This window comes from Prionailurus bengalensis, chromosome A2 (assembly GCF_016509475.1).
Source record: "Prionailurus bengalensis isolate Pbe53 chromosome A2, Fcat_Pben_1.1_paternal_pri, whole genome shotgun sequence".
In the NCBI taxonomy this organism is placed as follows: domain Eukaryota; kingdom Metazoa; phylum Chordata; class Mammalia; order Carnivora; family Felidae; genus Prionailurus; species Prionailurus bengalensis.
The window spans coordinates 161,480,785-161,500,991 of NC_057348.1; the positions used below are offsets into that span (position 1 = coordinate 161,480,785).

A 20,207-nucleotide genomic window follows, 5' to 3' on the forward strand; every position below is an offset into this window, starting at 1 on the left:
AACTCCCTACTGTCTTAATGTAAATGCTTTGCCAGAGGGGAAAACCGCCTTAGCTTGATAATAGCTAGGCCTCCAGGATCCAGTGTCTTTAGCATATGTAAATCCTTTGGGAAACTTCCTCTAGCTTTTACCTCCCCCAACTCCCAAGTGTATTATCAGTCACTCCATGGGGCCTGTCCCCATGCTTTAATAAAATCAGTTTTGCAAAATAAATAAATAAATAAGTGTAAAATTTGTTTATAATTCTGGCACTCCAATGTAAATGGTCTATTTTTTTAAATGTTTTTATTTTTGAGAGATATGGAGTGAGCGGGGGAGGGGCAGAGAGAGAGGGGGACTGAGGATCCGGAACGGGCTCTGTGCTGACTGCAGCAAGCCCAGTGTGGGGCTCAGACTCACCAACCGGGAGATCATAACTTGAGCCGAAATCGGACACTCAACCAACCGAGCCACCCGGGTGCCCCAAGATTTTCACATAAACTTCCAGTCTCTGCCCGCAGACATGTACTTGTTATATGGTTCTGAGACATGCGTCACTTTGTTTCTTTTGTTTTTCATTTACCACATCAGAGTTTTCCATGTTTCTCATAATCTTACAGTTCTACTCTTAAATGGATGTAATGCAAGGCAATGCATTAATCTGCACGGACTGGGCACGTTAAAGACAGAAATGAACTCTCTCACAGTTCTGGAAGCCCAAAGTCTGAGATTAAGGTATCAGCAGAGTTGGTTTCCTCTGAAGACTCTCCTTGGTTTGCAGATGGATGCCTTCTTCCTGTGTCCTCCCAAGGATGTTCCTCTCTCTGGGCGTTCGGTATCCCAATCTCTTCTTATCAGGATACCAATCTTATTGGACTAGGGCCCACCCATAATGACCTTTTACCTTACTTACCTCTTTCAAGGCCCTGTGTCTAAATATAATACTGTTCTGGGCACCTGGGTGGTTCAGTCCGTTAAGCATCTGACTGCGGCGTAGGTCATGATCTCCTGGTTCTCGAGTTCAAGCCCTGCATCGGGGTTGTCGGGTTCTGTGCTGACAGCTCAGAGGCTGGAGCCTGCTTTGGATTCTGTGTGTCCCTTTCTCTGTGCCCCTCCCCCACCATCTCAAATAAATAAATATTTATATACATATTTATATAACATAAATAAATAAATAAATAAATAAATAAAGTCCTGTTTTGACATACTTGGGGTTAGGACTTCCAACATATGAATTTTTGGAGAATACCAGTACATAGTAGGTAGGGTAGTGTAAAATATTCAGGGGCCATTAAAAAAAAATGTGGCCATAAATAATGCTCCTTGAATATTTCCATGCGTATAATCTTAAAACACAAAAAGTACAAAGTGCAAAGGACAGACAAATACATGAAATTAGATTAAGATTTAAAACTTTTTTTTCGGGGCGCCTGGGTGGCGCAGTCGGTTAAGCGTCCGACTTCAGCCAGGTCACAATCTCGCTGTCCGTGAGCTTGAGCCCCGCATCAGGCTCTGGGCTGATGGCTCAGAGCCTGGAGCCTGTTTCCGATTCTGTGTCTCCCTCTCTCTCTCTGCCCCTCCCCCGTTCATGCTCTGTCTCTCTCTGTCCCAAAAAAAATAAATAAACGTTGAAAAAACAAAATAAAATAAAACTTTTTTTCAAGAAAAAAATAAAATAAAAAATAAAACTTTTTAGGGGCGCCTGGGTGGCGCAGTCGGTTGGGCGTCCGACTTCAGCCAGGTCACGATCTCGCGGTCCGGGAGTTTGAGCCCCGCGTCGGGCTCTGGGCTGATGGCTCAGAGCCTGGAGCCTGTTTCCGATTCTGTGTCTCCCTCTCTCTCTGCCCCTCCCCCGTTCATGCTCTGTCTCTCTCTGTCCCAAAAATAAATAAACGTTGAAAAAAAAAAAAAAAACAAAAAACTTTTTTTTCCCCATCAAAAACCACAATAGCCTAACCAAAACTAAGTCAGACTGGGGAAAGATATTTGCAGTAAGGAACAACATCTAGAGAATATAAGTAACTTCTAAATATCAAAAGACTACTCAGGAGGATAATGTGCAAAATTATGAATAGTGAATTCAGGAAAGGGGGAAACATGAATAGGCACAAAATACACAAAGATGTTCTCTCTTACTGTTAGGAAATGGCAGTATCTGCTCTTGAAGATGCGCCCATCCTACACCCAGCAAGTCTTAACCTTGGCACTGTTTTTGCACATTTACATAGGAGCCACGTTCAAGAATCTCCATAGCAGCATTGTTTTAAGAGCAAAAACAGGAGAACAATTTAAGTGTCTATCACCCAGAGGATGGATCTCTTGTGGGTTTTTTCCCCCATACCCTGAAAAGTAGCAGCAAAAACTATTGAGCTACAGCTGAAAAGAGCATACGTGAATGACATTAACATAAGGATGACTGAAAAGGCACGTTGTAGGTTACGTACAATATGGTAGCCCTTACAGAAATTTTTGGACATATAAAACAGTACTATGTATTATTTAGAAGTAACATGTATGTATGCAAAGTATACTGACATGTACAGGAATAAATACCCAGTTTGGGATAGTAGCCAACGCTGGGAGCTGGGATGGGGAAGGGGTGGGCAGGAGAGGATGGAAACCAAGGTTACACAGGTGCTCCATCAGTACAGATGGTCCCCGATTTGTGATGGTACCACTTACGATTTCTCAGTTTTACAATGGTACGAAAGCAATACGCATTCCATAGAAACTACGCTTTGCATTTTGATCTTTTCCTAGGCTTGCGATTTGTTGGAGGATCCTCTCTCATGATGCTGGGCAGATGCAGCTTGCAGTCAGCCACACCATCACAAGGGGCACAAAACTGATGTGCTTACAACCATCACCCACACACCCGTTGTTTGTCACTTTCGCTACAGTATTCATACATTACACGAGCTATGCAACACTTCATTATAAAATAAACTTTGTATTCAGGGATTTTGCCCAACTGTAGGCTAATGTAAGTGCTTTTAGCACATTCAAGGTAGGCTGGGCTAAGCTATGATGCTCATTAGGTTAGGTGTTTTAAACAGTATTTTCAACATGCAATGGTTTTATCAGGTTGCAATCCCATTTTAAGTCACAGGTCTGTACTGCAAATGACTTATTCAAGAGGAGCCAACTGCTCACAGGTGAACATTCTTTACACCTTCTGAACATCTTTAACACTATAAGGAACATTTAAATAAATGAATCAAGCCATCAGAGTATTTGCCATCTTGAGGGGAGGGACACAGGCTTGTAAAGAACAATGTGAAAATAATATCCAATACTATTAGCAAAGTACAAAGTGCTGTGGGAGCATCAGACAAGGGATTAGCTGGCTATCTCCAGAGGTAGAGTTCCTTGAGAACTCCTAGCTTTTTGACTATGAAACTAATTCTTTCACAAAATTTTAAAAAATATTTACGTACACACACACACACACACACACACACATGATTTATGTCTAAACTTCATCTCACAAATTTGGTATATAGAACCTAGAATGTTTAGTTCTAATATTGCATTGTGATTTCCTCTTTAACCAGAGTTCTTTAGTGTATTTTTAAAGTTTCCAAGCCTAGGAAGTTTTGTTTGTTGTTTAAAGTTTTCTTTTTTATTTCTAAGTTAATATTTCATGGTAGAAGTTGGATCACAATGAAATGAACTTTAAAAATATGTGGAGACTTCATTGTGCCCTATTACATAGTTAATTTTTGTAAGTGCTCTGTGTTTAAAACTGATGTTATTTCTGGGGTGCCTGGCTGGCTCAGTCGGTTAAGCGTCCGACTTCGGCTCAGGTCACGATCTCGCGATTCATGAGTTCGAGCCCCATGTCAGGCTTTGTGCTGGCAGCTCAGAGCCTGGAGCCTGCTTTGGCTTCTGTGTCTCCCTCTCTCTCTCTGCCCCTTCCCCAACTCACACTCTGTCTCTCTGTCTCAAAAAGAACTAAACGTTGTTAAAAAAAAAAACAAAAAAACAAAAAAAAACCTGAGGTTATTTCTCATACAGGGTTTTCTGTTGGGTAAAACTTACAAATTTTTTGCTGTTCACATCAAATTATTAATGCTTTATTGTCTGCTAGATGAATACATTTACGAAAGGTGTGCTAACTACTCAACTAAAATATGGTATGTTTATTTTGGTCATTTGGGTAACTTTTGCTTTTCATAGCACAAGCCTACATTGTTAGGTGTTTACAAGTTCGTGATTCTTAACTCTTCTTAGTTGATTCTTTTTATGGATTTTGCTATAAATTCTAACTTGTTCTCATGTATAGTTTATTTCACTAGGCTTCATTTGACAAATCTTTTTCCATCACTTTATTTTCATTGTTTAGTGTTTGTAGTCCTGTCTCTTGTAAACTTTGTATAGTATGAACTTTCAAAATATCTGACAGTCTTCTGATTGTGTACTTAATTCACTATTTTATTATTTTCATCATTTTCTTTTTCTGCCTTCAGATGGATTGGTACTCTTTCTTTCTTTCTTTCTTTCTTTCTTTCTTTCTTTCTTTCTTTCTTTCTTTCTTTCTTTCTTTCTTATGTTTTATTTATTTTTGAGAGAGAGCACAAGGGGGGGAGGGACAGAGGATCTGAAGCAGGCTCCGCGCTGACAGCAGTGAGTCTGATGCGAGGCTCAAACACACAAACCGCGAGATCGTGACCTAAGCCAAAGTTGGAGGCTCAACTGACTGAGGAACCCAGGCGCCCCTGAATTGGTACTTTACTATATTCCTTTTTTCTTCAGCTGTTTTAGAAATTATATATAACATCTTAGTGATTGCTGTTGATTTTTGAACCGTTTTATTGAGGTACAATTGACACACTATAAACTATATATTTAAACCTTACAATTTGGTAAGTTTTGACATATGTAGAAGTTCGTGAAACCATCCTCAAAATCAAGATAATAAACAGACCCATAATCCCCCCAAATTCTCCATGCCCTTATGTTCTTCTCCTTATTCTTGATGGTAGTTTTACCATCATTGCTAGGTGTGGATTTTTACCATCCTCTCATGTAATGGAAGTGCACTTTTCCTTTTTTTTAAAATGTCTATTTATTTATTTAATTTTTTTAATGCTTATTTATTTTTGAGAGAGAGACAGAGTGTGAGTGGGGGAGGAGCAGAGAGAGAGAGGGAGACACAGAATCTGAAGCAGCCTCCAGGCTCTGAGCTGTCAGCGCAGAGCCCGATGCGGGGCTCGAACTCATGAACCGTGAGATCATGACCCGAGCTGAAGTCGGACGCTTTCCGACTGAGCCACCCAGACACCCCATATTTATTTTTGAGAGAGACAGAGTGCGAATGGGGGAGGGGCAGAGAGAGGGAGACACAGAATCCAAAGCAGGCTCCAGGCTCTGAGCTGTCAGCACAGAGCCCGACATGGGATTTGAACCCACAAACCGCGAGATCATGACCTGAGCCGAAGTCGGATGCTCACCCGACTGAGCCACCCAGGCACCCCATTAAATGTTTATTTTTGAGAGCACAAGCTGGGGAGGGGTAGAGAGAGGGGGAAAGAGGAGGCTCTATGCTGACAGGAGTGAGCCCAATGTAAGGCTGGAACTCATGAACCCCGAGATCATGACCTGAGCTGAAGTCAGATGCTCAACAGGCTGAGCCACCCAGGTGCCGGGTAGTGCACTTTTCATTTGAAGATTTTGGAAACCTCTCAGCCATTTTCAAGTATTGCTTCTCAGCCACTCCCTTTTATTTATTTTTTCCTTCTGGAATTGTTAGGTATACATCAGAAGCTCTCAGTCGATTCTCTATGGATCTTCACTGCTTTCATACTTTTATTATTTGTATTTACCTATCTACTTCATTCTGGGTAAATTCCTAAAGCTTGTTTATTCTATTCGAGATTTTCGTTCAATCAGTAACTTCACTTTCTCATTTCCAAGGTCTTTTTTCATATCCACCTGTTTATCACTTCTGCTTATTTTTTATTTCCTAGTATTTTAAAATGTTATAATTCGTTTATATTTTGGTGAATCAAGTGCACTGGTTTTAAGGTATCTTCCAGGTATCTCTATTTAAATGTCTACGGAGTGAATTCATCTTCTGATTTTGTTTTGTTGGCTCACTTAAACTTCCATCTCTTTATGGGTTTTGGAATTACGGATTGCAGGATCATCGTGCATGGGGATGGGTAGGGTTTGTGTCTGTGTGAGAACGTATGCACCTCCAACCGTTCTTGGTTAGCTGTCCTGCGACTGCGTCTGCCTGATTCCCTGGGGCCCTCAGGTCCATAATCAAGTCCTATGTGGTTCAGTGCTCCCCCACCCCGCCCTGTTAGTGGGTACATCACAGATCCAGGCATTAAGCCAGAGAGTGGCTTGATCTGGGTGGGAAAATGCAAAAACAAGATTAAACCCCTGCCCGGGCTGGAGTGCAGTCTCTGAGAGAAGCAGGCAGGTTACAGTTGAACACTAAGAGTGCTATTAGAGAAAGGGTGCTGTGGCATTGTGCACATACCGAAAATGCTGCTGGTGTGGAAACTGAAAGTGGAATGTGCAGGAGTCGGGAAGATGAGGGAGTGGTCATGAGGATATGACACACTTGGGAAAGACCAGAGTCATTTGGTGAGAGTGAGGTTCATATTGTGAATAGGTAACAAGATTAAGCTGAAAAGGCAGGTCTGGGTCAGCTCAAAGGTTTCTTTCTGATGTCACGTTAGGGAGTTTACGTTTGCAATAAAATTGGAAGCTTATAAAAAATATTTTTTGAGAATAACATTAGAGTTGGATATTAGGGAAATCAACCTGTTATAAGGGTAATGAATGCACTGCAGGAGAAAGCAGGAAAATCTGCCCATAAAAACACTAAATTTTTTTTAAAGTTGGCTTTGGGAGGAGGCAGCTGGGTGGCTCAGTCCGTTAAGCGTCAGACTCTTGATTTCAGCTCAGGTCATGATCTCATGGTTTGTGAGTTCGAGCCCCGCATCAGGCTCTGCGCTGACAGCATGGAGCCTGCTTGGGATTCTCTCTCTCCCCCTGTTCTTCCCCCGCTTGTGTTCTCTCTAAAAGAAATAAACAAACTTAAACAATAATTTTTTTAAAAGTTGGCTTCAGTCAGTGGTGACGGTAGAGATAAAGAAGGGCATTTGTTTGGGAGGAATTTAGGAGACAGATTGGGTGGAGGAAAACCTAGGATCATTATCAGATTTACAGCTTTGGGATTAGTTAGGGTAATTTTAGAGGTGGGAAATACAAGAATGTAAGGAAGAGTGGAGTGCAGAGTGAGGGTTGATATGGATACAGAGTCTTTTTTTTTTTAATTTTTTAAATGTTTACTTATTTTTTGAGAGAGAGAGAATGTGAGTGAGGGGCAGAGAGGGAGGGAGATACAGAATCCAAAGCAGGCTCCAGGTTCCACGCTGTCAGCACAGAGCCCAAGGTGGGGCTCGAACTCGCGAACCATGAGATCACGACCTGACCCGATGACGGATGCTTAACCGACTGAGCCACCTAGGCGCCCCTGGATGCAAAGTCTTATCTTGGGCCTTTTGTGTTTGAGATGCCTGTGGAAATCAGAAATACTCAGGGGGAAGGTGAACTAGGGAGACGGATGTACAGATCTGAAAGTCATCAGCACCTAGGAGATAAGACATTACTGCACAAGTGGTGGCTCAGGAGAGGAACCGATGACAAACACGCACAGCTAGCAGTGGCTGGTGGTGGTGGTGGCAGCGGCAGAGGAGGAAGTACTTCCTCCCCATTCTTGGTATTTCTTTCCATTTAGGAACACACAGCATTCTTTTTTTAAATTTTTTTTTCAACGTTTTTTATTTATTTTTGGGACAGAGAGAGACTAGAGCATGAACGGGGGAGGGGCAGAGAGAGAGGGAGACACAGAATCGGAAACAGGCTCCAGGCTCCGAGCCATCAGCCCAGAGCCCGACGCGGGGCTCGAACTCACGGACCGTGAGATCGTGACCTGGCTGAAGTCGGACGCTTAACCGACTGCGCCACCCAGGCGCCCCAAGGAACACACAGCATTCTTAATCTCCACGCCTCCTTATTCGCTTTGCTCAGGTCTACTAGTTAAGGTTAAATGAGGCCATAGGCTTGGGGCCCTAATCCAATAGGGCTGGTATCCTTCTAACAAAAAGAAGAAACACCGGCGATCCCCCACTCCCACCCTGTGCACAGAGGGAAAAAACAACATAAGGACACAGGAAGCCAGCTCTCACCAGACACCAATCCTGCTGGCCCCTTGGTCTTGGACTTCTAGCCTTTAGATCTGTAAGAAAACAAATTTCTGTGCCTTAAGCCCCCCAGTCTGCGGTGTTTTGTTATGGCAGCCTGACCTAACACACACATAACGTAAGAAACTTTTATCCCAAGGAGCTTGATTACAAAATGGAGGAGGGAAAGGCTTAAAGGAAAAGGTCTAACCTGAATTTCACGGCAGGATGACTAGAGTGCTTTCAAAGAGTTTTCCTTCCTCCAGTCTCTCCACTCACTAGAACAAATGTTCTGGAGCTTTTCCAACAAGTTCACTTGAACAGACTGTCACTCAGTAGGTGTGGGAAGGGTCCCTGGGGCCTGCGTTTTCCACACGTATCCCAGGCGAAGGCACGGCGTTGTCCTGAGGTGTGCTGGTGAAGAGGCCGCCGAGGCTGACATCCAGCCCACACGCGCCCTGGCACAGGTTAGAGGAAGTGCATTTTTCTTTGCACAAAGACACCACTGACTCGCCAAGAGGCTTGCACCTACAGGAGTGTACCGACCAGACGTTGGTTCTCGTAGAGACACTGTGACTTGTAGGGTGTCCTTGATTCCAGCTGATTCTGACTCAGGTGATCAGCAACCACCGTGTACTACAGCAGTGGAATTTTCCATAGGCCCCAAAGATTCCCTAAGGAAGCACAGCCGTACATTTTTGTAGGAATGATGTTAAAAGACTGGCAGTCCATGAGACAGATGAAGGTTCGCTAGAACAGGCTGGAAAATCGCCTTAGAATGATCGATTGGGCCACAGAACAAAAAATGGAGTGATGTCTTGGACTGGCAATATTTTTTCCTTTGGTATTTACCCAAAAGCCCCAATATTAAGGCAAGTATGTCTCCTGGAGAATTGACGTATACTACTGAAAATGCAGAGGGGTTAGTTACATCATTGCTTGTTACCGACAATGGTGGATTTTTCGGTGATTTAAATGAAACCAGAGGGAAACAAAAATTTATGTGCACCATCGTTAACAAAGGAGATGGTAGACAACACTTATTTTTGGTAATATAGAGAAATTCCCCCGCAACACAGATGCTCTCACCATGTGAGAGAAAATGAAAATTCACTATATGAGAAAAAACTGAAAGTCTCAGTACAAATTTAAATAAGGAGGCCTGATAATAGAAAGCAGACTGAGGCGTCTGAGGGGAAACATTTCAGTCTGTAACATTTCTTCAATCGAGCTGTGGTTTCGGAATTTCTTTTATTGTTATTCGAGAGAGAGCGCGCGCGAGTGGGGGAGAGGGGCAGAGGGAAAGAGAGAGGGAATCTTAGGTAGGCTTTAAGCTCGGCGCAGAGCCCGACGCGGGGCTCGATGCCACGACCCCGGGATCATGACTTGAGCTGAAATCAACCACTCAGCCGAGCCACCCAGGTGCCCCAAGGTTTCAGAATTTAATACAGGTATTACTGTGCTCTTGGATGACGCTGCTAAAAACTGCCGGAATGGCGGCAGAGTCGAGTGTTTCTTCCAGAACCGGCAGGCCTGGTCCACAGGAATCACAGAGGGGAGACGCCTCTTGTGCCTGGATAACCGGGGACCTTTGTCAAGGAGCTGTCACGCCCTGCCTGCTGTGCATCCGGCCAGCGTATGTGAGGCCGGTGTCCCGTGAATCCCTTATCCCCCTTCTACCGTGGATCCGACAGAGCTGCTAACGCCACCTAAGAACTGTCACTGCTGCCTTTCTGCGTGGCTTGGCCTAGACACTGAGGGGCTTCGCCCTGGCATGTACGGCCATATGGGTGTTGAGTGCTCCCATGTACGTAAAGCTCCTTCCACACTCGTCACAAGAAAAAGGCCTCTCCCCTCTGTGATGGTGCAGGTGGGTCTTCAGACTTCTCTTCTGGAGGAAGCCTTTGCCACATTCCGGACACCCGAAGGGCTTCTCTCCACTATGCGTGTGCAAGTGGACCTTCAGGCTTCCCCGTATGCAGTAGCTCTTGTCACACTCGGGACACCGGAAGGGCTTCTCACCACTATGGACTCGAACGTGTTCGGTGAGCCTGTACCGCTGAGTGAAACTTTTGCCGCACTTAACGCAGGAGAACGGCTTTTTGTCACTGTGCTGGAGCAGGTGGCTTTTCAAATTCCCTTTGAGACGGAAGCTTTTATTGCACTCAGGACACCGGAAGGGTTTCTCTCCGCTGTGGAGTCTCTGATGTTCGGTGAGCTGAGACTGCTGGGTGTAGGTCTTCCCGCACTCGCTGCACGCAAACGGCTTCTCGCCCCTGTGTATCCGCTGGTGGAACTTCAGGGAGGCCTTCCAGAAGAAGCTCTTGTCACACTCAGGACACCGGAAAGGCTCCCCCCCGCCGTGAAGCCTCCTGTGCTCGGCGAGGTGCGAGTGTCGGCTGAAGCTCCGGCTGCACTCGGGACAGGAGAACGGCTTTTCTTTGGCGTGGACCTTGAGGTGCTCCGTGAGCCTCGACTGCCGAGGGAACGTCTTTTTGCACCCATCGCAGGAGAATTCCCTCTGCCTGTTGTGGACTCTGCTATGGCGAGCGAGCTTCGAGGGCCGGGTAAACCTCTTGCCACACTCCCCGCAGGAGAACGGCTTCTCCTCGCTGTGTAAACGCTGGTGGGCCTTCATGGCGTTCTTCCAAGAGAAGCTCCTGTCACACTCGGGACACTGGAAGGGCTTCTTCCCACTGTGCTGAAATAGATGGGCTTTGAGGCTTCTCTTCAGGCGGAAGCTCTTCTCACACTCGGGACACTGGAAGGGCTTCTCTCCCGTATGAACTCTGATATGTTCAGTGAGTTTCGTCTTGTGCGTGAATCTCCGACCACATTCGTCGCAAGAAAACGGCTTCTCTCCACCGTGGATCCTCTGGTGGGCCTTCACGGCAGCCTTTCGGGAAAAGCTGCTGCCACACTCCGGGCAGCGGAAAGGCTTCTTCCCGCCGTGTCGGCAAACGTGGGCCTTCAAACTTCTCCGCAGGCGGAAGCTTCTGTCACACTCTGGACACCGGAAAGGCTTCTCCCCAGTGTGCACCCTGAGGTGCTCCGTGAGCTTGCGCCGCGAGACGAAGCCCTTGCCGCACCGCTCACAGGAAAATGGTCTCTCCCTTTTGTGCAAACACAGATGCTTCTTCAGAGTGGCTCTAAACTGGAAGGTCTGGTCACACTGGGGGCATGGGAGGGGGCGCTGGCCCGTGTGAACAGCCTGGTGAATGATCAGGCTGCACTTCAGATAGTAGCTCTTCTCGCACTTGCCACACCGGAAACGCTTCTTCTTACACGGGACCGGCCGGTTCCACCGGAGTTCAGAGCTCCCTCTGGATTCGTTTCTGTGCTGTGGATATTTACAGAGCTGGCTCTTGGCGTGGTTTCTTTTGTGCTTTACCAAGTCTCTCTTTACCTGGAAGGCCTTCCTACAGACAAAACAGGAATAAATTCTTGGCCCCGGTGGAATTTCCAAGTGACCTGGGGTACCTACCCGCGTAGGCCATGGATCGTTCTTATCCCGATTAGAGGATATGCTGTCAAGGTTTCCATGTGGAATCCCTATTTCTTGGAGACTTGGGTGCCGTAAGGTGGCTCTTTGATCTGGTAAGATCTTTCTTTCCTCCCCCGGGAAGGTAGCACACGAACCCTGCTTTTGGAGGCCGTTTGAACGGCATTCCTCCTCTTCTGCCCCAAGATTTCCTTGGTCACCTGGAGAGAAAAAAAGAAGACCCACCCTTACCAATGACGCGTCTGTGCTACGATGGGGTCAAGAATGGTCTTCACGTCACTACCAGCACGGGAAAAGGAATCCCATTGAGCTTGACGACCTTGTGTATCTGCTTGCCACAGGCCAAGTATATCTAGCTGTGACATGCAAATTCTTCCATCAAGTGTTAAGAAATGGCTGCGTGTGGAAAAAAAACTGCAGGCAAATACATCTTGTGAACCAATGGATTATCCTCAGAGAATAAGCAGAAGTTGAAAGAAAATAAAAATGAGCTAGTCTGAGAATATGACCATTCTATTCTAGTTCCTTAAATCTGTGAAGTAAATCACATAATACTGAAGTATAAAGGGTTTGGGTCATATTCTTGCCCCTTCTACCACAGATTTCAGGAAAAGCTTTCTGGAAGAAATGCTAATAAAAAATATCTTTCTTGGCACCTGGGTGGCTCAGTCAGTTAAGTGTCCAACTTCATACCAGGTCATGATCTCACAGTTCACGAGTTCGAGTCCCACATTGGGTTCTCTGCTGTGAGTGCAGAACCCACTTCAGATCCTCTGTCCCCCTCTCTCTGCCCCTCCCCCACTTGTGCTCCCTCTCTCAGAAATAAACATAAAAAAAAAAGAAAGTATCTTTCTGAAGAATGTCAAAATGACAATTTACTAAATTCCACAAAGAACACTATGGAAATAATGACCTTTTCCAAGGAACTTTGCATTGTAAGAAAGATATTAATAGACGCATAGTCACTGCTGTTCCCAGAGCAAAAACCATGATGGCAGGAAATGAGGAGCTGAGCTCGCACCGTATTCTCACCCGCAAAAACTGGAGCGGTCAATTCCAGATGCTGGCCTGAGCTGATGTATTTCAGGACCGCTTTTTCTCCTGCCTGTTGAACTGGGTCCTAGGCCTCTCCTTTTTTAAAATCTCTTAACACAGGAGGAAACCTCACCTGTCAGGAAGGGTGGGCCTGCCCCCAGAGAACTCTGATTATGCTCTGTGGTCACTGTTAACAACAGGATGATGTCATTTACTAAGGTAGCACTCCATAGCTAATGCCTAGGTCATGGCAAAAGCGTACTTACCTGTCTCCTTGAACTCTATTTCTTATCACTTACTATTTATTCCAGGCAGAGGAGCAGTTGTGATTATTGGGTGAGTACCACTTGGCACGAAGGGAACGTTCATTTTTAGGGACAGCCACCAAAGTTGGCTTTGGTACTCAAAAACCTTTCTGGGTCCTCCCTTTCTAAAGGATGAAGTCAAACTTCCTCCTTGGGATTTCTGGCCCCAGCTAATCTGACATCATGTCATGCGTCCCCTTCTCCACCTCCCATACGCTCCCAAGAATCACATTCAGCTATACGTTTTCTAAACACAATGGGCTTGTTCCCACCTTTGAGACAGCTCATGTGTAACCCCTGCTGATCTTCTCTAACCAAATCCATCCATTCTTTGCTATTTAAATCCTAATTCCTTTAGAAGGCCTCCTGGGAAACTGCTGTCTCTACTCCACTCACTCTCCTCTAAATCCCTACACAACTCCTACTACCACTGCCACTTACTATTTTATTAAATTGTACACAGTCCCATTATATAGATGACTAGTCCAAAAGTTCAATATGATCGACTAACAACTGCCATCCCAGGTGAGCACGAAGACCAAATCCTCCAGCGGAACATATATATGGGTATATGTACGTGTCTCCTTCCCACCCCCAACCTGAGTAATAACTAACACAGTCCTATGAACATGGTAGGGACTCAATGCTCGTTAGATAAATGAAATAACAGACAGTGGCAATGAAATGAAGTCCTTGGGAATTCTTTTTTTGTTTTGATGGAGCTAGTCCATACGTTCCCTGGGCTCAAATCCCTTCTTCTTAAGGGGAGTCCTATGACTTCCAGGGACTTAGATCTCCATTTAATAAAACATTAGTATAGTCTAAAAAATAACATTCCCTTAAGCATTTAAAGTATTTCCAACGTTTTTCTTGTGATACAAGGAATTCAAAAAGGAATCCTTCTGGGGCAGCTGGGTGGCTCAGTTGGTGGAGCGTCCAACTTCGGCTCAGGTCATGATCTCACAGCTCATGAGTTCGAGCCCCGCGTCGAGCCCTGTGCTGAGAGCTCAGAGCCTGAAGCCTGCTTCTGTGTCTCCCTCTCTCTGCCCGTCCCCCACTGTATTCTGTCTCTGTCTCTCTCAAAAATAAACATTAAAAAAAAAAAAAAAAAAAAAGGAATCTTTCAACAGGATTTTAGAACTCAAGTTCTAAAAATCTGTACAATCAAAAAATAGTATGTTATACCAAATTGGACGGTTTTCCATTTCTCTATACTCAAATGGACACAGTGGTGTCATGGGGAAGATGGCTGTTCCTCAGGACTTGACAAATGGGTCCTCAACTTGTTCTTTCACAGGGAATTCTTCTTTCCAGGGTCGTAATTTTTTTTTTTTAACAAAACATACACAATTTCCCTCCTTATAAAAGTAATACGTTCCTGTATTTGCTTCCCACTTGAGGGAAAAAAGAACACTCTCCATCAAAACAATGCTTATTCCCAACGTCCAGCTGACTATCCACAAAGATAAAAGAAATCAGCCACGACCCTAAATCCATCACACTCACCAAAATACAGCAACTTTCCAGTCTTCTGCGTGCTGCACTGCTCATCAGCAGAAGGGCTAAGTGTCATTCTTTTCTCCAAGGGTCCCTGGTCTCTGATTAACAGCGTTCTCCCTTGTTCCATCCAAGTGATCAAATCTGGCTTGGAAAAAACACTACCTGCAAAGAGAGTCCACACAGACGCAATCTGGATTTATCTGAGTTCTTCACTGAACATGATTATCAGAGTTGACTTTGATTCCTGAAGACAGGACATCAAAGTTAAGTTAAAAAAAAAATGGAAACCCGGGGCGCCTGGGTGGTTCAGTCAGTTAAGCGTCCGACTTCGGCTCAGGCCATGATCTCACAGTTGGTGGGTTCGAGTCCCGCGTCGGGCTCTGTGCTGACAGCGGAGAGCCTAGAGCCTGCTTCATATCCTGTGTCTTCTTCTCTCTCTGCCCCTCTCCTACTCGCACTCTGCCTCTCTCTCTCTCTCTCTCTCAAAAATAAATAAGCGATAAAAAAAAAAAAATTGAAACCCTTGAAATTACATGAATGACAATAAAATATAGCCTAACCAAGACTGCTTAGCTTAAATGTTCTCTGCAATGTTTCATAAAACTAAAGGAGATGGGGAAGTTAAGGACAATGATTTTTACTTTTATTTTAATGGTTATTTATTCTTGAGAGAGAGAGGGAGAGACAGAGCCCAAATGGGGTAGAGGCAGAGAGAGAGAGGGAGACACAGAATCCATAGCAGGCTCTAGGCTCTGAGCTCTCAGCACAGAGCCCGATGCGGGGCTTGAACCCACAAACTGTAAGATCATGACTTGAGCCGAAGTCAGACCCTTAACCAACTGAGCCACCCAGGTGCCCCTGGACAATGATTTTTAAAAGGCCAACAGACCCAGGCAGAAAGTCTTAAAAAATGATCATTATGAGAACAATGTGAGTGCAATAAAAAGCAAAATCACAGGAGGTCAAGAAGGGAGCCTGATCACTAAACGCTTCTGACTAGACTCCCCATATTCAAGGACACTAACTACTGAGGTGCAGTGAAGGAACCAGGAAGTTGTTAAATGATGGCAATGATGAAGGGAGAGAGAGTAATGTGTCTAGTGACATAAGCATGAAGGGAAGAAGGACAGTTCTAAAGTAAAGGAATGATTTTAGAAGATCCAATGGATGCCCTGTAGTAGTGTCACCTACCGCTGAGACCTTGGATCAAGCATTGGCAGCACCTGAAGGGCTTGTGAAAAATGTGGACTCCTGGGCCTGAGGCTGGACCTGCTAAATCCTAATCTCTGGGGCTAATATCTGGATGCCCGTCCAGAAAATCATTTGTAAATAATGCCCTTCGGGTTTTAAAAAGTGGGAAAATCAGACTGGATTTTCCAAGCACAAGGACACTAGTTGTGATAACTCCCAACTCAACCCTGGATAAGCACGTAGCTCGAGTGTCTCCTACCTTACTGGACTGAGACTGCTCTGCTTGACCTCCAAATGTTGAGGTGTCCCGGGGCTCTGTCCTATCTACACATTCTCCCTAGATGATTCCACCTGGCCCTGAGATTTCAAACACCATCTTGGGCCACCTGGGTGGCTCAAGTCGGTTGAGCGTCCAACTTTGGCTCAGGTCATGATCTCACGGCTGGTGGGTTCGAGCCCTGCGTGGGGCTTTGAGCTGACAGCTCAGAGCCAGAAACCTGCTTTGGATTCTGTGTCTCCCTCTCTTTCTGCTCCTCTCCCAGTCATGGTCTCTCTCAAAAATAAACATGAAAACAAATTTTTTTTAAACACCATCTATACAGTGACTCCAAATTTGTGAATCCAGCCCTGATCTTCACTTGGAATTCCACTCTTGCATACCCAATTATAAATATTTCCATATAATGTCTAATAAATATCTCACACTTAAGGTCCTTTCCCCAAGCGTTCCTGATGTCATCGAATAAAGCCACTGGCTTCAACATACTCAAGCCAAAAATCTAGGAGTTGATTCTTCTTTCACTTTTAGGCTCGACATCCAACCCACCAGCAACATCCGGGACACTACCTCCGAAAGACATTCAGAGCCTGTCTACCTCTACCTTTATCACCACCTACCTCGTTCAGCTGCCATGAAGCCTCACCTGCACTGTTGAGGTTCTTGGCTGGTGTCTCTCCTTTCATTGCTGTGAGCTACAATTCATTCTCCCCATGGCAACCCAAGTAATTAATTGTTCCAACAAATTTTGTCTTACTAGTCCTGTATAAATCCTCTCATCACCTTCCCTTTGTATACAGAACTAAATCGAACTCTGTACCTTGACCTAGAGGCCCCTTCCAGACTTGGCATCACAGTTCTCATCTCCTAGCCTTCTCTGCATGTGTGACTAGCCTTAGCGTGATTCCCATCACACAATGAGCTCATGCACTCCAACCCTTAAACTTCTGCACTAATCTTTCCTCTGCTTAGAATTGTCTTCCCTCTGATTTCGCACAACTGACTCATCTTGTCATCCCTATCTCAGATAGAAGAGATTATAAACCCCATAAGAGCGAGAGAATCCTACAGGCTATATTGAGATCACCTGTTAAATTGGTAACGGTAGAAATGGTTTTAACGATGTAAGAATGAGTTAAAGCAAGTTGGATAAACGGCAAAGTATAATCTCAACTTTCTCTTCAAATCTACCCCATGAGTATTTCTCTGGGTATACCTACGTGTCCCATCCCACCACCCCTTCTCCCTGTACCAGGGAACTTTTCCCCCAGTTCTTACGAGGACAGAAAACTCATCTTGTTGAGGCAACATAAGTAGGCACCAGAGTATCAGTTTTTAAAAAAGGATACACTTAAAAAAAAAAAGAGAGAGAGAGAGAGAGAGAGAGAGAGGCAATGAGGTTATTTAGTAATTCTAACTGTGGGACAAACAAGGGAGGTTTGGGGTGAAAGAGAATTCTGAATTAATAAGACTGGGGGGGGAGGTGCAGATATCACTAGATAAAATAATGACCTGTTAAATATTCCCAGGCCATAATAGGAAGTTAAGAAGATATTCTAAGTGGAAACTGGCCACAGAATCATACTCAATAGCTAATACAGAGTAGAAAGCCTAATAGTATTAGGCTGGTTCCCCAAAAATGATTTCTTTGAAGCCAATCCTACCCAGGGAATCAAGAGTCTCATAATTGGTCTTCATCACTTGCTGATACATTTCCTTCTGCCACTTCTCCAGGATCTCCCACTCTTGTTCCGAAAAATATAAGGCCACATCATCAAATGTCATTGTCACCTGGAATCACAAACAGTACATACATACATTTTCACTTTCAGGCTACCATCTTTCAATGCCCATGTCTTTAAGAGACGAGAAGAAGCTGTATTAAAATCTCATTCTTGGGCGCCTGGCTGGTTCAGCTGGTGGAGCATGCAACTCGTGATTTTGGGGTTGTAACTTTGAGCTCCACAGGGGTGTAGAGATTACTTAAAAACAAAATCATATAGGGGCACCTGGGTGGGCTCAGTTGGTTAAGCCTCGGACTTCAGCTCAGGTCATGATCTCGTGATTTGTTGCTTTGAGCCCCACGTTGGGCCCTGTGCTGACAACCAACTCAGAGCCTGGAGCCTGCTTTGGATTGTTTCCTTTTCTCTGCCCCTCCCCTGCTTGTGTGTGTGCACACACGTGCTGTCTCAAAAATGAATAAATGTTAAAGAATGTAAAAAAAGAAAATCATATACATATATATAATTATATGTGATATATATATTCTATCATTCTCTCTGGATGCTGCCATGAACAATGTAATAAAGGGGTCACAGAAGTCTATTTGACCCACATAGTGAATTAATGACCAGCAGGCCTTTGAACACATGCATCACCTAAAGGGGGATCCTTTACTTAGCAACAACCAATTATTGGTATGCAAGACTTTTAAAAACTTTTTATTTTGAAATATAGACTCAGGAAGTTGCAAAGATAGTACAGTACAGAAAGATTCCCTGTGTCCTATACCTGATGGGGGAGGAGGTGAGAAGCGGAAGGGGAAAAAATGCATTACATTAGTAAGATTATTAGATATGAAAATCTCAGTAAGGGTAGAAGCAAAACTTGCATAAGTAGGCAGGTTATATACTTAGTTGAATTTAACAGAGTTTCCTGGATTGAGCCCAGGATATGCCTATTAAACTCTAAAACCGGTGTTGAAATTTCCCATCAACCACCCCAACTGGTTTCAAATTTTCTGTCATTTCCTAGAGGGAGCAGTCTCCAGTTCCTTTCATTCCCAGTCTTCCTTCCCCTAACTTTTTTTTCATCCGTTTATACAGATGAGCTTCTCTGAGGTTACATCCATCAGCAGAGCACAGAACGAGAACCCAAGAGAAACCAAAGAACTCCGACCGACACACGGCGGAAACAGCGGGTGACAAGAGGGGACGCTTGGTTAGACCCTGAATTTCTCCCAGTGACCCCTTCTCTTCCTATTCCATTGCAGAAACAACCTGAGCACAAAACCGTCCCTTTACCCGCCGGGGGCTCCGAGCTCAGTCCAGGGTCACGCACGGACAGTCCCCCGCCGCCTCACTGCCCGAATCGGGACCCCACACCAGATCGCGACAGGGACGAGTTTCGACAGGGCCCGCATCCTCCAAGGCCCCTCTTACCGGAGCCAGCTCAGCCATGGCCCTTCACGGCCCCCGCCTCTGCCCCTGCCTTCGCCGCTGCCCTGGAGACTCCGAGCTCACGGGTCACCCCCCCGGCACCGCCCACGGCGCGCGGCCTCCCACCCCCGTCCAGCCCCGCTAGGCCCAGCCCCCGCGCGGTGCACGCTGGGACTCGCGCCCGGCCCGGCCCCACAGCGCCCCCTGCGGCCGGGAGGAGCCAGCGCCGTCCCCGGGTCCTGGCGCTGGGTCTGGGTCTCCAAGCGAGGAAGACAGACCGAGAGGCACTGAACGGAGCTGGAGAGAGGAAGACGGAGAGGCGGACGTGGGGCTTCAGCTGCAAGTGGGGAGAAGGCTCGCTCTTCACTGAGCCCCGGACGGAGAGGGGACGCGGGGCTGGTTCCTCCCCCAAGCGGACCCCAGGAGAGGGGAGGATCATCTGTGAGGCCATCCCGGGAATGAAGCGAGGGAGGTGAACCGGCCCAGGGGGTCAACGAGCAGGTCCCCGTCATGGGCAATGGGGAGTCCGTCCTGCCAGGGATTCTGAGAGTGTGCAACCCCCACCCCCCGCCCCCGCTCAGAATCCTCCCGCCAGGGGCCAGAAGGCAGGCAAGTCATCCACCAAATCCTGCTTCTTCAGTGAAACCACTTCTGGTCTACCTTGGACACACGTCGAGCCCATATTTAACAGTAGGTTTTTGTAGATACGTCTCAGGTTGAGGGCGTGCTCTTCTATTCTGAGTTTGCTGGGAATTGATATTGTGAGTGGGTGTTTTGTTTGGCCCAAAGCCTTTTCTGCATCAATTTATATTTTTATGTGGTTTTTCTCTCTTAAACAATTAATACGGTCGGTTAGATAGATTGATTTCTGAACGTTGAACCAGCCTTGCATTCCTGCCATAAACCTTACGGGGAAGACCTGTGGAGGGTTGAAATGCTACTCATCTTACAAGCCGACAAATCAGCCTGCCATAGTTTCATAGGCGTTGACAATAGACAAAATTCATGGGTCATAGGCAGCTTGAGATTTATGTTCACATCGTTCATTACCTTGTCCTC

At 45.6% G+C, this 20,207-nt stretch overlaps 1 protein-coding gene across 2 annotated transcripts; it reads right to left on the minus strand.

Moving 5' to 3' along the window:
* Window positions 1-8,315: 8,315 nt before the first annotated feature.
* ZNF425 (zinc finger protein 425) lies at window positions 8,316-19,276 on the minus strand. Of its 2 annotated transcripts, XM_043589829.1 has the most exons (4): window positions 19,152-19,276; window positions 17,655-17,781; window positions 14,529-14,684; window positions 8,316-11,882 (listed from the first exon to the last, which is right to left on the minus strand). In XM_043589829.1, exons 1-4 carry the CDS (start codon window positions 19,167-19,169, stop codon window positions 9,928-9,930), a joined length of 2,256 nt encoding a protein of 751 aa, XP_043445764.1. In that variant the 5' UTR covers window positions 19,170-19,276; the 3' UTR covers window positions 8,316-9,927. The 2 variants fall into 2 exon arrangements, with proteins under 2 accessions (XP_043445764.1, XP_043445765.1); XM_043589830.1 differs by lacking the exon at window positions 17,655-17,781 and having other exon boundaries at window positions 9,604-11,882; window positions 19,152-19,235.
* Window positions 19,277-20,207: the final 931 nt, after the last annotated feature.

Excerpts from the sequence above, each read along its gene's own strand:
- ZNF425 (XM_043589829.1), bottom strand. Across the intron at positions 14,685-17,654 it reads TGAGACTCTTGATTCCCTGG|GTAGTGTTTTTTCCAAGCCA; the intron begins GTAGGATTGGCT and ends CTCTCTTTGCAG. Across the intron at positions 11,883-14,528 it reads TGGAAAGTTGCTGTATTTTG|GTGACCAAGGAAATCTTGGG; the intron begins GTGAGTGTGATG and ends TTTTCTCTCCAG.